This window comes from Myxocyprinus asiaticus, chromosome 38 (assembly GCF_019703515.2).
Source record: "Myxocyprinus asiaticus isolate MX2 ecotype Aquarium Trade chromosome 38, UBuf_Myxa_2, whole genome shotgun sequence".
Taxonomy (NCBI): Eukaryota; Metazoa; Chordata; class Actinopteri; order Cypriniformes; family Catostomidae; genus Myxocyprinus; species Myxocyprinus asiaticus.
The window spans coordinates 16,867,391-16,883,448 of NC_059381.1; the positions used below are offsets into that span (position 1 = coordinate 16,867,391).

General features: G+C 37.0%; 1 protein-coding gene across 4 annotated transcripts; it reads left to right on the forward strand.

The window, feature by feature from the left end:
- The first annotated feature begins 679 nt into the window (after positions 1-679).
- Positions 680-15,435, forward strand: LOC127428503 (centrosomal protein CCDC61-like). 4 transcript variants are annotated; one of them, XM_051676928.1, is made up of 13 exons: positions 680-989; positions 1,606-1,766; positions 1,860-1,942; positions 9,311-9,471; positions 9,547-9,699; positions 10,423-10,624; positions 10,771-10,853; positions 10,946-11,169; positions 12,546-12,624; positions 12,998-13,201; positions 13,798-13,831; positions 13,997-14,063; positions 14,187-15,435. In XM_051676928.1, exons 2-13 carry the CDS (start codon positions 1,619-1,621, stop codon positions 14,261-14,263), a joined length of 1,515 nt encoding a protein of 504 aa, XP_051532888.1. In that variant the 5' UTR covers positions 680-989; positions 1,606-1,618; the 3' UTR covers positions 14,264-15,435. The 4 variants fall into 4 exon arrangements, with proteins under 4 accessions (XP_051532888.1, XP_051532886.1, XP_051532887.1 ...); XM_051676926.1 differs by having other exon boundaries at positions 681-1,088; positions 14,169-15,430; XM_051676927.1 differs by having other exon boundaries at positions 682-909; positions 14,169-15,430.
- The last annotated feature ends 623 nt before the right edge of the window (positions 15,436-16,058 follow it).

Below are 16,058 nucleotides of genomic sequence, written 5' to 3' on the forward strand. Positions count from 1 at the left end.
CACAAAGGTTTTTAGAAGAATAACTCTGTAGGTCCTTTCAATGCAAGTGAATGGTGGCCAGAAATCTAAAGGTCCAAAAAGCAAATAAAAGCACCATAAACGTAATCCATATGACTCCAGTGGTTAAATCCATATCTTCCAAAGTGATATGATAGGTGTGGGTAAGAAACAGATCAGTATTTAAGTCCTTTTTTTCTTTAAATCTACACTTTCACATCTAAAAGGGAAAGTGAAAATGGAGATTTATAGTAAAAAGGACTTAAATACTGATCTGTTTCTTACCCACACCTATCATATAGCTTCCGAAGACATGTATTTGACCACTGGAGTCACACTGGCTACTTTTATGCTGCTTTTATGTGATTTCTAGAGCTTGAATGGTCTGGTCACCATTCTTTTGTATTGTATGGACCTACAGAGCTAAAATATTGTTCTAAAAATCGTCGTTTGTGTTCTGCAGAAGAAAGAAAGGCATACACATCTGGGATGGCATGAGGGTGAGTAAATTTTAAAGGTTTTTTTTTTTTCTTTCTTTTTTTCTGAATTATCCCTTTAACGCTTCGACTCTGTTGCCTCGAAAATTTCCTTGGGGTGTGTGAAGAGTTGGTCGAGGGGCGTTGCCACAGTGAAAGCTTTCCTTATGATTGACAAGCACACTAGCCAATAGCATTCATACATCTATACGAGTTGACCAATGTAACCAGTTGGGGTCGGGAGTTTTAAATTCCCGGTCATTGAGCCGCTGTTTTCAGATGTTCGAGCACCGTAACATTCTGTTTACCGAAAATGTATTCGTGAAATTAGAAGAGTTAACGTTTAATCTGTTTTATATTTTTTAGGACGACGTTTTAAATGCAGGTTTTTAACAGTACAGCTCGTGCCTGCCTAGTGTTTTTTCACCAGTAACGGGTATGTTGCTAGCGTGCTAGTTATTTATGGACTGAGAGACATCTATCGTGACACATTCACTAACACGCATATATCATCCTGTGAGTCAATGTTCCTCTGTAGTCTTCGAAACCATCAAGCTGTTGTCTTTATTATTCATGCTAACCCTGCACTGTCAATCTTCTAGAAAATCTTTTAAGGTTAGCAAGGTAACAAAAGTCCTCTATCAGTTAGCTTAGAAGCTGAGTTGTTTTGTAGTTTGCGTCTATTGGATATTGAGTCATGAATAAATGTGGCTACAACCTTTATCTAGCTCTGATTCAAGGACATTTCATTGAAGAGTTAAGAAACATCAGTCTCATTCATTGAAATGGTTCATGACCCAAATCCTGCTTCTATCATGGCAGTATTCAGCTCGAGGTGTATTTGACATGGGACAACACCAACGATAACTGTTTATTAAGTCGGACTGTATTGTTTAAGTGACTATTGATTTGATAATGCACTATGATTGCACTCTACTGTATATAATGTTCTGATCTATCTATCTATCTATCTATCTATCTATCTATCTATCTATCAGCCAGTTAATCTTTATCAGCCACCTAAAGTGTTTTCATTTAGAAATTTCATTTTATTGACCTCACAAATGTGTTCATCAGTCAATATAAACTATTGTATAAATATTATTGAAACCAGTGCAATGATTTCCTATAGGCTGTCAGACGAAATGGAGGTCGGCACGGTAGTGCAGGATGAAATGAAATTTCGGGGGGCTGAATTTGCTGTCAAGGTCGAGCTTGTGGAGCAGTTACTAATGGTAGAGATTTCAGATGTGGTTACAGCAGACCAATGGAGAGGAGAGTTTGATCCTGCTTGTAAGTGGTGCTTTGAAACGTAACTTTTCATTCTGTTTTTACCTTAAATGTTCCATTGTTTTCTCTCAAATCCCTTTGTTTTTATAAAATTAGATATTGAAGACTTGACCCGGAAAACAGGAAATTTTAAACAGTTTCCAGTATTCTGCAGCATGTTAGAGTCTGCAGTCAACAAGGTAGGTCCAAGGGCTTCCAGCTACCTTTAAAGGGATGGTTCAATGAAAATGAAAATTCTGTCATCTTTTACACACCCTTGTGTTGTTCCAAAGCCAGGTGACTGACTATCTTCCATGAAACAAGAAGTTAAAGGGATAGCTCATCCAAAAATTTAAATTATTTTATCATTTACTAATTTACCCCGTGCCATCCCAGATGTGTATGACTTTCTTTCTTCAGCAGAAAACAAAGATTTTTATAAGAATATCTCAGTTCTGTAGGTCCATACAATGCAAGTTAATGGTGATCAGCACTTTAACCCTTGTGCATCAATTTAAAAAGTTACTCAGAGGTCCTTAGAGGACAAAAATGTCTGCGTCAAAAACTAACATAAAAATATTATATATTAATATTATTTTCCACTTTCACTGACTTAAATTTTTTAACCAACATCTGTCCTGATCATAACTACCAAATATTAATTAATTTTCAGGATTTTAACCCTTTAAATGCCAGTTTGTTTACATAATGCCACTGTTGTTTTTTACACACACACACACACACACACACAAAACACACTCTGACATCCATACCAACACACCCACACAATTTTAGCTGCATAATTTATTAAATTGGCCTGCAGTGCTCTATAATACAGCAAACAGAAAATAGGAAAAAAGCATGTATTTGCTCCATAGGCTAAATGTGAGAAAAATGGCGCTATCTGGTGGAAAATATAAAAAATTTACATTTTGAAGTCAGGCCTCCGGAATGAAAGCATAATATCATAGAATTCATGATTTTATGCTTTAATGACACTGGGATCAAATATTGAGGTTTTAATGGGTTTCAATGGGGACATTTTTGTCCTTAAGGTCCTGAGTGTAACTATTTTGTGTACACAGTGTATAATAGATGTATTATAGGAACTGAGGTTGAAATATTAAAATTCCCCCAAAAATACACACCTTTGGCAAAATGTATGGCGTTGGCATTAACACAGCCCAAATGATCGAAAAAACAAAAATGTCCAGAAGGTCGCACAAGGGTTAAAGCTATAAAAACCACAGGCAGTCACCACTGTTAATATCTTCTAAAGTGATATGATTGCTTTGGGTGAGAAACAGATCAATATTTAAGTCCTTTCCACTTAAGTGTATTGGTAAGTTTGTGTGAGAACTGACTACATCCAGAAGTGCAGCTCTGTTTATTTACAACAGAACTCTGTTCACAAGCTTTATTTTGCTTTCATTTGACCATGCCAACGCACTAAGGCAGGGGTGTCCAAAGTCCGGCCCGCGAGCCATCCGCGGCCCAACTACTGCTTCGATGCGGCCCACGAGAGACTTTGGAAACAGAACAGGCCCGCTGTGGAGAAATTATCTGAAATTCATATTCTGGACACTGGATGTCACTATCAGGTGCAGCTGCTATTCACAGCGCATCGTCCCCACTAGTGCATTCTGTGTCATCACCAGCTTCATCCACTGGCGGAGGTCAACGGGGCCGGTTGCACCAGCTTATACGTACGTTACAACTTAGCCTAGTTGTGGCGTAAATGGGCACTAAGTCACAATTTTCGCACTAATAAATATTTGAGCATTGCACCATTAAACTTGGGTAGAACGTAACCCTACATATAAACTAAATGCTTACAGAAGCCTCCAACCAGGAGTAACGGATGTAATAAAGCAGACTGATATTTTATGAGATCAATGAGCTCATGTTTTGCGTGACAGGCTTCAGTCCTTTCGACATATATTATGATGTTGGCATTTACAAAAGAGAAAAAACGTTTAAGCGGCTCTTCAGTATGAAACCGATCTAACGGTGCAGTTTGCAGGATTCGTCGGCCGGTGTCAAGTTTCAACATACGAAATATATAAGATATTAAAATGAATAAATGTCTATTTTTCCAGCTTGTTGTATTAGTATTTATTTATCACCCCTTATTTATTTTAGATACAGTTCCTATTTATTATTATTTACATAGGCTAAATATACCATTAATGAAATCTTGTTTTATTACGTATTGTATTTTAATGGGGATATAATTTATTACAGCTGACAGTTACATGAGCAAACAAGGTTTGAACATCAACTGTAACAAGATCAAACTGAAATTCATGGATTTTTAACACCTCTGTGAACAATGTGAAGGCTGCTTATTGGATCAATACAGGTAAACTTAATATTATGTGACTACACATTACTTTACGGAGAGCTTACGACCTACTAGTTAAGTCTTGCCTTAAGAACTGGTGGTGCAACCAAATTAAGCACTGAGTTACAAACTAACTAGTAGTTATTAAGCCCTTAGTGTGACCTTTACGTCCTAACTTACGTGAGAACTTACACACAGCTGGTGCAACCCTACCCAGGAGTTTTGAAAACTCCTTTATTTTCAAGGATGAAGTGCCCCGCAGAAAGAATGATGCATTTATTAAAGGATTGACATCAGGTTAGATACTTCACTCATGTTCTTGTAAAAATGTCCCGATACCTTACATAATACAACTGAGTAGAACTGCTGTTGTGTGAGCGGCTGAACAGAGTTTATTGAGCATGCACAGAGATGCACGAACCGAGCATACTCTTCCAGTCCTCTGTAGCACTGGGAAGTATACTGTAATTAATTGGTTCGTTCGCCATTTGAGTGAGGACACACTGTAGGAGAGAGAGCGCTTAAAACACTTGCACATCTGTGCCTGATGCGCGCGCTCTGCTTGCACATGAGCGTCTACAAAATAAAATTAAACACGATAATTTTGATCAAGTTAAAATTGTATTTGTAACGCAAGTAAAAACAGAACAGACATTATAATTGTGTAGCTAAAGAGTAATTGCTTGAAAAATAAACAGTAATTTCTTGCATCACTTCATAAAGTGATCAAATGCAATCTGATTCTAATTATTGTGATGGGTCACACCCAACACAGTAACAGATCTATATGTTCTATGCAGTGCCACTGAATGGATGTCAAAAAGATAAAAATGTGAATAAATGAGTATAATATTTTGTATAAGATGCATCACTATTCCATTATAAGAGTTCTTTGTGAGTGAAATACCCTATCCTTTTATTTACATGTAGGGCCTACAGAAGCATACCATAGAGCACAAATTATGATTAAAACTTGCATAATATTAAGCATACAATATAAATATTATGCATAGTGGCAATCTAGTAGCTTCTAGCCATTTTTTTCTGCATTTGGCCCCTGACCGAAAAGGTTTGGACACCCCTGCACTAAGGTAATGTGAGAGGCTGTGTAAACTTGGTCCTCTCATAGTGTTGGGTGTATCCAATTACAAAGATATTAGTTACTGTAATCTAATTATAAGTAAAAAAGTAGTGTAGCGCATTACATTTAACCCTATAACGGTGTGTGTATCAAATATGATACACAACATTTGACGGCTCCTGTTTCACTCTCTTTTCAAGCTGCCGAGCCAAACAACCTATGGTATGCAAGTTTCACATGTTTATGGCACCATCTAGTGGTTATTCATGAAAAAAAATGGTTTTAATGTTTTAAACTGGTCAGTTAAAAATGGCGGCAGACTTGGGAGATGTTGGGATAAATCACAGCTTATTTTAAAAGTTCAAGGTAATATTATAAAGTTATTGAAATTTTTTGATGATAAATGTTATAAAACTAGCTTATCGTTGTTTCAAAGCACTATGTTTAAGTTAATAAATTACTATGTTGAAATTATGTGTGAAATTTGATACATTAGATTAGGCTTTATGGGTTAAAAATGCCATTAGTACTCTGTTATGTATCTGACAGAAACTTTACAAAGTGTTATATTTATAATAATATTGTTCTTTCCTCTTGAAAGACTAAATAGTAAACTTTGTAATAATTTAAAAATCTATAAGGAAATTATTATATTTGTTTTTAGAGGGCAAAAAGGTATCTCAGATTTCAAATATGACAAATTTGAAATATGACATGCTTTAATAGACAAATAAATGATACAAATAATAAACACGAAGACAAATATGAATGATATGCATGCCTCTACATCCTTAAATCTATGTGGAAAAAGAAACAGGACTGTTCATTTGGAAAATGGCCGGAGGGTAGAAACTGTTCTTGTGCCTGGATGTCCTGGCGCTCAGTGCTCTGTATTGCCAGAGGGCAACAGTTCAAAGAGGGAGTGGGCAGGGTGTGTGGGGTCCAGAGTGATTCTACCTGCACGTTTCCTCACTCTGGAGATGTACAGGTCTTGGAGGGTGGGTAGCGGAGCACCAATAATCCTCTCAGCAGTCCTGACTGTCTGTTGTAGTTTCCTTCTGTCTGATTTGGTGGCTGAACCAAACCAGACAGTTATAGATGTACACAGGACAGACTCAATGAAGGCCGAGTAGAACTGTGTCAGCAGCTTCTGTGGCAGGTTGAAATTCCTCAGCTGGCCTTCTTCACAATGGAGTCTATGTTGGTGTCCCACTTCAGGTCCTGAGAGATGGTAGAGCCCAGGAACCTGAATGACTCCACTTCTGCCACAGAGCTGTTCAGGATGGTGTGGGGGGGATTTCTCCTGAAGTCCACTATCATCTCCACTGTTTTGAGCATGTTCAGCTCAAGGTTGTTGTGACCGTACTAGACAGCCAGCTGATCAACCTACCGTCTGTATGCAGACTCGTCACAATCGTGGATGAGGCCGATGACCATGGTGTCATCTGCAAATTTCTGGAGCTTGACAGGGTCTTTTGCAGTGCAGTCATTCATATACAGGGAGAAGAACAGTGGAGAGAGAACAAGTCCCTGAGGAGCACCAGTGCCTAATAGTGAGGGTCCCAGATGTGAGTTTCCCCAGTCTCACTAGCTGCTGCCTATCTGTCAGAAAGCTGGTGATCCATCGACAGATTGGGGTGGGCACAGAGAGCTGGGTAAGTTTGGTTGAGAGAAGATCAGGCATGATGGTATTGAAGGCTAAACTGAAGTCCACAAATAGGATCATTGCAATAATCCCAGGTCTGTCAAGGTGTTGCAGGATATAATGCTGTCCCATGTTGAAGTGAAGATCAGAGTGGGGGGAGGGGTGTGAGAATGGGCTTTTCAAACCTGCAGTAAAACACATTCAATTCATCAGCCATTAGTTGACTCTCTACAGAGCAAGGGGGAGGTGTCATATACTTAGTAACGCTTTATAGGCCTTTCCACACAGATGCAGGATCATTGGCTGAAAACTGTTTTTTCAGCCTTTCAGAGTAGCTTCTTTTAGCCACTCTGATTTCCTTAGTCAATGTGTTCTTGGCCTGGTTGTACAATATTTTATCCCCACTTCTGTAAGCATCCTCTTTGACATGACGAAGCTGTTTGAGTTTTCCTGTAAACCATGGTTTATCATTATTGAATGATAAAAATGTCCTAGTAGGAATGCACATATCCTCACGGAAACTGATATATGATGTCACAGTATCTGTGAGCTCGTCCAGGTCTGTGGCTGCAGCCTCAAAAACACTCCAATCAGAGCAGTCAAAGCAGACTTGTAGTTCCAGCTCTGCTTCATTGGTCCATCTCTTTACAGTCCTTACTACAGGCTTAGCTGATTTTAGTTTCTGCTTGTAGGTTGGGAAAAGATGAACCAGACAGTGATCAGAGAGTCCTAAAGCTGCACGTGGGACAGAGTGATATGCATCCTTTACAGTGGTGTAGCAGTGGTCCAATAATTTCTGTCTCTGGTGGGGCATGTGATGTGTTGTTTGTATTTTGGGAGTTCACGGGTGAGGTTAGCTTCATTAAAATCTCCCAGAATAATAATAAGTGAGTCCGGGTGTTGATGCTCTGTGTCTGTGATGTGATCAGCCAGCTGTTGCAATGCTGCGTTCATGCACGCTTGTGGCAGGATATAAACACTCAGTAGAATAAACGAGGAAAACTCCCACGGCAAGTAGAAAGGCTTATAGTTGATGAAGAGCGCTTCTAAATTAGGACAGCACATCTTCTTCAGTGCTGTTATATCTGTACACCAACTTTCATTGATGTAAAAGCATGTTCCACCGCCTCTCATTTTCCTTGATAACTCTGCGATGCAATCTGCTCTGAACAGCTGGAAGCCCGGCAGATGAAACGCGCTGTCCGGGATGGCTTCACTCAGCCAGGTTTCTGTGAAACACAGAGCAGCGGAGTTAGAAAAGTCCTTATTTGTTTGAGGGAGCAGAAGCATTTTGTCTGTTTTGTTGGTGAGGGAGCAGACATTCGCCAGATGAATACTCGGCAGCGAAATCCTAAATCCACGTTGAAGAAGCTTTACACCTTTTGGATAGCTTGTAGAGCACCGCAGCGCCTCCAGATAAGATGTCTAATAAAACATCTGAATAATCAAACAGCGGTAAAAAATTATCAGGTATGCTCTGCTGAATATTCAGCAGTTCATCCCTGTTGAAACTGATCGGGAAAGAGTGACAAAAAACATGACAAACAAAAGTAGCAAAGACGCTAGAGAGCTCCACACCAAAGCAGCCATCTGCGGCGCCATCTTTTAGCAACATCTAATGTTGGATATTTATCCAGCATATCCTACCTGTTCTGCCATTATATTCCCTTGCACTATCTGTAAAAAACAGATTGTACTTGGACATACGTGTGTGTGTGTGTGTGTGTGTGTGTGTGTGTGTGTGTGTGTGTATATACATATGTATGTATATGTATATGTATGTATATATATATATATATATATATATATATATATATATATATATATATATATATATATTGTCTTATTGTGTATTTCTAAATATATTTTCTATTCGCTTTTTTATTCTATTTTTTTTATTATCTCTGTCTTGTTGTTGTATTGTTTGTGCACTGGAAGCTTCCGTCGCCAAGACAAATTCCTTGTATGTGTAAGCATACTTGGCAATAAAGCTCATTCTGATTCTGAACTTACCCAACACTGCTCATGAATGCGCACCGGAGAGCGACCAGGAGTAAAAGGTGAAAAGGACTTAAATATTGATCTGTTTTTTTACCCAAAGCGATCCTATCGCTTTAGAAGACATTAATTTAACCACTGGAATCATATGGATTACTTTTACTACGACTGTCTGTGCTTTTCAGAGCTTTAAATTGCTGATCACCATTCACTTGCATTGGATGGACATACAGAGCTAAAATATTCTTCTAAAAATCTTTGAATGTGTTCAGCAGAAGAAAGTAAGTCATACACATGTGGGATGGCATCAGGGTGAGAAAATGAGGCAGTATGTCGCAGTCACTCTTCACTTTCGTCATATTTTTATTCCACACCAGCAACTATTCCTTTCACTTGTGCTTAATTGACAACCTAATTAATATTGAATGTGAAGTAACTGATCAGTTTAAACTGTTATTAATATTCACATACACTAACATCCTTTTGATTGTCTTTTGCAGTCCAGTGAATCTGTGACCCTTGACCTCTTGACCTATTCAGACCTTGAGCTTCTGCGGAACAGAAAGGCAGGTGTTGTTGGCCGCCCTCGCATTCAGCCCCAATCCCCTGCTCTCAGTGCTAAGAGATACCTCATCCTCATCTACACTGTAGAGTTTGACAGGTCTGTGTGGCTGTGATCACTGTTTGTTGTGATCACTTTTAAAAAAACTTTTAAAGGGTTTTATTTTTTGTGTAGGATACACTATCCTCTTCCACTTCCATATCTTGGGAAACCTGATCCAGCAGAGCTGCAGAAAGAGATTCGAGCTCTGAGATCTGAGCTGAAATCACTGGTACTGAGAGGAGACCACAAAGTGTCAGACCAGGAGACACGCAGGCTACGTGCAGAGTTAGTTCTTACTTATGTGATATGTTAATGTTGTTGTCACAAGTAATTTATTTTGAGTTTCAATTATTTGAATTTATTACAGAGAACCAAATTCAGATTTTTAATTCTGAAAAATGTGAGAATCGGTTAAGGATCTGCATATTTTGAAAGGCACTGTACATACAGTGGGGTTCAAAAGTCTAAATCCACATGAAAAATATGGGATACAAAGTGTAATTTAAAACTGTAAATAAACAGAGTTGTAAGATTTTAAAGTTTTAAAATGAATAAGAAATATTTAAGATTCAGCATATGTTTAAGTATTTAAGATTTCAAGGTCACTTCTCAGCATATTTGTGGCATTCCTTTGTACAAAATGTCAGATTTGCTTGCTTCTGTTGATGCACACAGGATACTCCTTGGGACAATCTCATATCATGCTGGTATAACATGGATGATCGGGTTTTGCACAAACTTGTATTCCAAGAAATTGTGAAGTTCATTTTAATTTATTTAATTAAACTTTTCACTCAAATGAATGAAAAATGATACATATATGCATTTTCACTAAAGGTCTTAGACTTTTGATCCACACTGTATGCTTGGATTGACATGATATTCTATGAATAAGACCTTCAGTATTCTTTGATAAGGTCAAAAAATATTCTACATTGCACCTACGAAATTTGAAATGTTAAATGGGAGATATCTTATAACAATTTATTTTCAAATGCTCCTCATCAGATTGGCTTTAGTGAGAGATGAAAAGGAGGCCTTGGCCAAGGCTCTGGACCATCTACAGATGGTCGGTGCCAGTTCCACACCTGGGGCTCTTGGGCTCAGAGAGGCAGTGCACAGCCTAGGGGAACAGCTGCTGAAGGAAAGGGCAAAAAGCCAACGTTCTGCTAGCAAGAGGGGCCAGGAACAGCGCCTCCTACTGGAACAGGTGTGTCCAAGCCAATTATTGTTAAATGGTCATTAGATAAACAGATGGACCTAGAAAGCTGTGGGCAATGGGAAAATAGTAAATGCATGGAAATGGCAGTATGTACCTTGTTGTTAACCACCTCTCTGATTCACTCTCATTGGTAGCTGGAGGAACTCAAGGCTTCAGAACGGGCTCTTCGGATACGTGTCAAAAATTTGACCACTGAGTTGGCCTTGCTACGTCGTGGGTCAGTAAAACGGATTTCCATCTAATTTCTCTTTGCACTTCAACCATATGTATTGGTACGCCTTAATGATCTCCTTTCCTCCATTTTAACAGTCGGGCAACTCCAGTCATGTCTGGCCGAAGTGGACTCAGAAGTGATGGGGAGGTTCATCTGTCTTTATCCAGAGAGCGCAGTTTGACCCGTGTAGGGGTGAGAGCTCGCTCTGGCTCGAGAGAGAGGATGGAGGATAGGAGCAGAAGGTCAGAGGAGAGAGTTAGGAGGGCAGATTCTTCAGGGTCTCGGAACTGCATCTCAAGACCCTCACCATCTCCAACAGGTAAATGCGTGTATGTATTATTTAAGGTCATGAAAAAGTCAGGATATGAGCCCCTATTTTAGTATTAAAGCTGATGCGTGTAATTTTCGATATAAAGCCGAATTGACTTTTAATCATTCACAGGATATGAAATGTTTTACTAGTTAGAATGGTAATTCTTGATATCAGGAATGTAATTTCTACTAGTGAAAATGCAAATTTTTGGATGTCAGTAATTACATTTGAAATAGTCAAAACCTTAATTCTTGATATCAAAAATGATGTCATCACTCACAGGAATACACATTCTTGATATCAAACATTGAATTTAAACTAGTAAAAACTGTAATTATTGATATCTGTAACTGAATTTTCACTAGTAGAATTTTACAATGATCTCTCATTCACTCCCATTCAAAACGCAAATACGGATATCAAAAATGTATTTCTTACTAATTTAAATTCCAATTTCACACATCAGCAATGTACTTCTTACTAGTAAAAATTGTTTTTGCTATCAATAATTACATTGTTACTAGTGTGATTGTCCATTCTTGAGATAAATATTTTTATTACAACTAGTAAAAATGCTGATTTTTGACATCAGTAGTTTTGTTTTCACTAGTGGCAGTGTTAATTTCTTATATCTTTAATGCGATTGTTGCCTTTTTAGATATCATTAATTACCCTTCAATTTATTGATATCCAAAATACATTTCCAAATATCTGAAATACCAAATCTAACATGTTGAAATACATTTCCTGATATAATAAATTTGCATTTTCACCCATTGTAATTCAGTTGTTGATATCAGGAATGGATATTTACAATAGTAACAATGTAATTATTGATATCGGTAACGATCATTTTTACTAGTAAGAAGTACATTGCTGATATGTGAAATTGGAATTTCAGCTAGTAAGAAATACATTTTTGTAATTGTGTTTTGAATGGGAGTCAATGAGAGATCACTGTGAAATTCTGCTAGTGAAAATGCAGTTACAGATATCAAGAATTACAGTTTTTACTGGTTGAAATTCTTTTTTTGATATTAAGAATGTGTATTTCTGTTAATGATGATACCATTTTTTTACATCAAGTGTTAACGTCTTTTCAAGTTCAGATGTAATTACTAATAACAAAAATTTGCATTTTCACTAGTAGTAATTCCAGTCCTGATATCAAGAATTAGAAATGAACTAGTGAAAATGTTATTGTTAAGATCAACATTTCATATCCTGTGAATGATAAAAAGTCAATTCTGCTTGCCAATGGGGGAGTTTTTTTTAATCTGTTTGTAAACAATGATACATTTAGAAATTCCGTGTGGTGATGCAAGTGGTGCAGGAATTATACACTCTAGGTTCAACAAATTTGAATTAATTCTTGTTGACAGGGTCACGGGTGCCTCGGTTTGATCCCACGGCCTTCATACAGGATCGGCAACGGCGCCAAAGAGAGGCAGAGATGAAAAAGTAAGTCCCTTTCATCTTTTTAAAGTGTTTTCTTGGTGCCTATTCAGTGTATTTTCTGATTTATTTATTTTTTGTTGTTGTTTTATTGGTTTTCTTTTTTCCTACAAGCATTGCCCTCTCTGTGAGCAGAAATACAGTTTACTTTGAAAGGTGTGAACTAAAAGCTCTCTTTGTGATGTGTATGATTCCATGTTTTTTTTTTTTTTTAATCATTGATTATCAGTCATGAATTTGGCACATTAAAGCAACAACTCTGTTTAAGGCCTGATGCTAAAAGTCTGACTGAGGTTTGGTTGGTAGTATATATATTCAGGCAACTGGCCTGTTTCCTACCTTCACAGATATACATGAGGTCTGCTTTTGTTTCCAACAGTCAGAGGAGGATTAGAAGGGACATGTTGGCTTCACCATCTCTGATGGAAAGAGGGCGTTCACGGTCCAGAAAGCCTGTTCCTCAGCTGATGAGAGGAGGAAGTGCTGGCAGGGGGAGGAGTGTGTCTGTGGAAAGCAGGAGTCGATGCTCTTCTGAAGGATCTGTTGCTGAGTTTGAAGAGCTTGCTAAACCTCTAAATAGCAGGCAAGTTGTTAAATTAAATACGTTGCTTATCGAAGGAATTGGTCAGTTGTTTAAATGTTATGTAAGCTGGCTTATGATTTAAAAAAATATTCTAGGGAAATATTACCTGACCTCATCAGTTCAAACTGTTGTCAAAAAAACAGTTTAAAGGGTCCATATTGTAGACTTTTGTACATTTTTATGTTATTAAATAAATGTTAGGAAATGCATGCACATCCAATACTTCTACATCAGGTGCCGGATCAAGGCAAAAAGCATTGAATTAAAACTGACTATTCCCTTTTATTATTTTAAAATCAACAGCATCGTTTCAATCAGAATGATCTTCGTCTTAAATGTTACCTAAGGTTTCTAGCACAAAAACAATTAAAAACTTTACATGAGCTATACATGACAGTCCTAGTTTTGCTACTATACCATTAAGACTTCTTCTTTAAGATATGTAAATGATGTCAAATGAGTTACACAACCCCCACCAAGTTGCTAAATACTGAATTAATCAGATGATATGTAAACGTGTGCATGTGCCTGTGGTTCTATAATGATATGTTCATTTATAATTTTTTTTTTTTTTTTTTTTTTTTTTTTTTTTGCAGGGGAAGGAAACTGGTGTGTAATGGTCCAGCTGTGGTGAGTAGCAATGTAGAGTTTTACATTGTCTAGGTGTAAGTTTTTAAATTTGGTTAAAATCGTTATGATGGAAAAACCTATTTCACAGCATATCTCAGAATTGCGGCAATATTGGGCCTAAAATAATTCTTAAGCATCTTAGCTGAGCCATGTTTTTCCTTCTAGACCAGACGAAGACACTTAAACAAAAAACCAATGTGCATCACTCCGGCACAAAGGATAAGGGCTCCAGGTACCTCAATATGTCCCCTGTTTTTCTATATACCTATGCATTAAAATAACAAAGAGTATATATGTAAAAATTTACATTTTAGCTTGACATATTTTTCTTGCACAGACACATCTATTGACACAGGTGCTGACCTGTCAGAGATCGACGCTCGTCTCCAGGCCCTTCAGGACTACATGCGGGACCTTGACACTGGGCACTGACTTTTCTGAGTGGATTCAGATGCTGATTTGGGCATTTTGCACAAGCTAATATGGAGACTGAATAACATGGACAATTATTACTTGTACAACATAATTCAAACACTGTGTACAGATGTATCTGTAACATGTAGCTATTTTTACATGAAAATACACAAACTCTCATGCCATTTATTTTCTTTATCTCTAATGTAACTTTTGGACTAGTTTTATGAAATGCAATGACATTTGGTTTTGTAAATGGGGCTCTTGAGACTGTTGCCATATCAGACTTGAAGTAAACCAGAAGTGTCCAAAAGTATGACCTCAGGATATCCTGTGTATATATATATATACCTGTGTGTATATTATGAATAAGTGTTTGTTGACCATTGTTTTTTTTTTACATGATTAGTGTGTATGTTTTATGTATGTTTTAGCTGCTCTTCCATTTGTATGTTTGTGAGATTCTGAAAAACTGTTTTATATATATAAAGGATAAGAATTTTGCTCTTCATTGCCATTTCTATTTAACCTCTGGAATTATATCTTATTGTGGTGCAAAAAATTAATCTGATATGCCACAATTTTATATCATTTTTTATAATCCATCTAGCTCAACTTGTAGAGCATAGCACCAGCAACACCAAGCTTTTGGGTTTGATTACCAGGGAACGCATACTGATAAAAATGTAAACCTTGAGCACACAAAGTTGCTTTTGTTAAAAGCATCTGCCAAATGTGTATATAATGCAGATATTTCTGTTCTAACATGCATACTTCAGTTTTTACCATTTAATATTTGCTATTTCTGTCAGTCCATGTCTCTCATTTTTTTAATGTGACACCACTAAAATCTTGTATGTAGAATGCTTAAGGTTAAAACACTGTAGATTGACTATAGAAGAGGATTACAGAACCTTTAAACCCTTCTTGATAAAAACATGGTTATAGATTTATTGTGGTTGTCTGTAGATGGACACATCTTCTATAATGTAATTAAAAGCATATTAATATTTGGAACAACATGAGGCTAAGTAAATGATAACAGAACTTTCATTTTTGGGTGAACTTTAGCTTTAAGTGCCTTATTCATATGAGGAAACAGCTGCTAACCTCACTTTTTTTCCAGCACACAGACATTGTAATTAAAAGACACATTTACGCTTAAACGCATACCTCGGGTCTTTAGTGACCTGGGACATCACTGCACCTCCTGTACCTCATCCATTTTTTGGAGTTGTGCCCACACCTCTTAACTATTTCTCGATCTCTCTCTTATAAATAGTGTTACAAAAAAATTGTATAATGGTTTAAGTACCAAATGTTTATAGGGCCATTAGAGACCCTAATTATGTGTTTTGTTTTTTGCACTTACAAAAATTCTATTTTTATTATTATTTCATTATCTATATAAATTTACTATCACAGGATATCTATTTCTTTGTTTATCACAAGATAAATTAGTATTCTATTCATACAAATAAATACTATTATCACATTGATTTCTGTGCAACAATGAATTATCAACAACGTTGAATTATCAGTATCCCATATGCGTGTACATATACATATTATGCATGCTATTTCTTACTCAAGGTGGCACTGTTATTTCAGTGATTGACTTGATTTACAATTGACATTGCCATTTCATGAAGAAGCAATGTGGAAGTAAACTATAGCAAGTGTAACACATTAACATTAACTATTGTCATTTAGGTGTACTACTGAAATCATGTAAGTTGTGGATCTATTTATACTCAATAAGTGCCTGAGAAAATAATTATGTGTAGCATATGTAGGTCAATATACAGGTGCA

What these genes read in the sequence shown, in the direction of transcription:
- LOC127428503 (XM_051676926.1), top strand. Translation starts at nt 1,619, where the DNA reads ATGGAGGTCGGCACGGTAGTGCAGGATGAAATGAAATTTCGGGGGGCT. An exon ending in AGGAGAGTTTGATCCTGCTT is followed by an intron (nt 1,767 to 1,859) that starts GTAAGTGGTGCT and finishes TTATAAAATTAG; the next exon opens with ATATTGAAGACTTGACCCGG. An exon ending in ACAAAGGATAAGGGCTCCAG is followed by an intron (nt 14,064 to 14,168) that starts GTACCTCAATAT and finishes TTTCTTGCACAG; the next exon opens with ACACATCTATTGACACAGGT.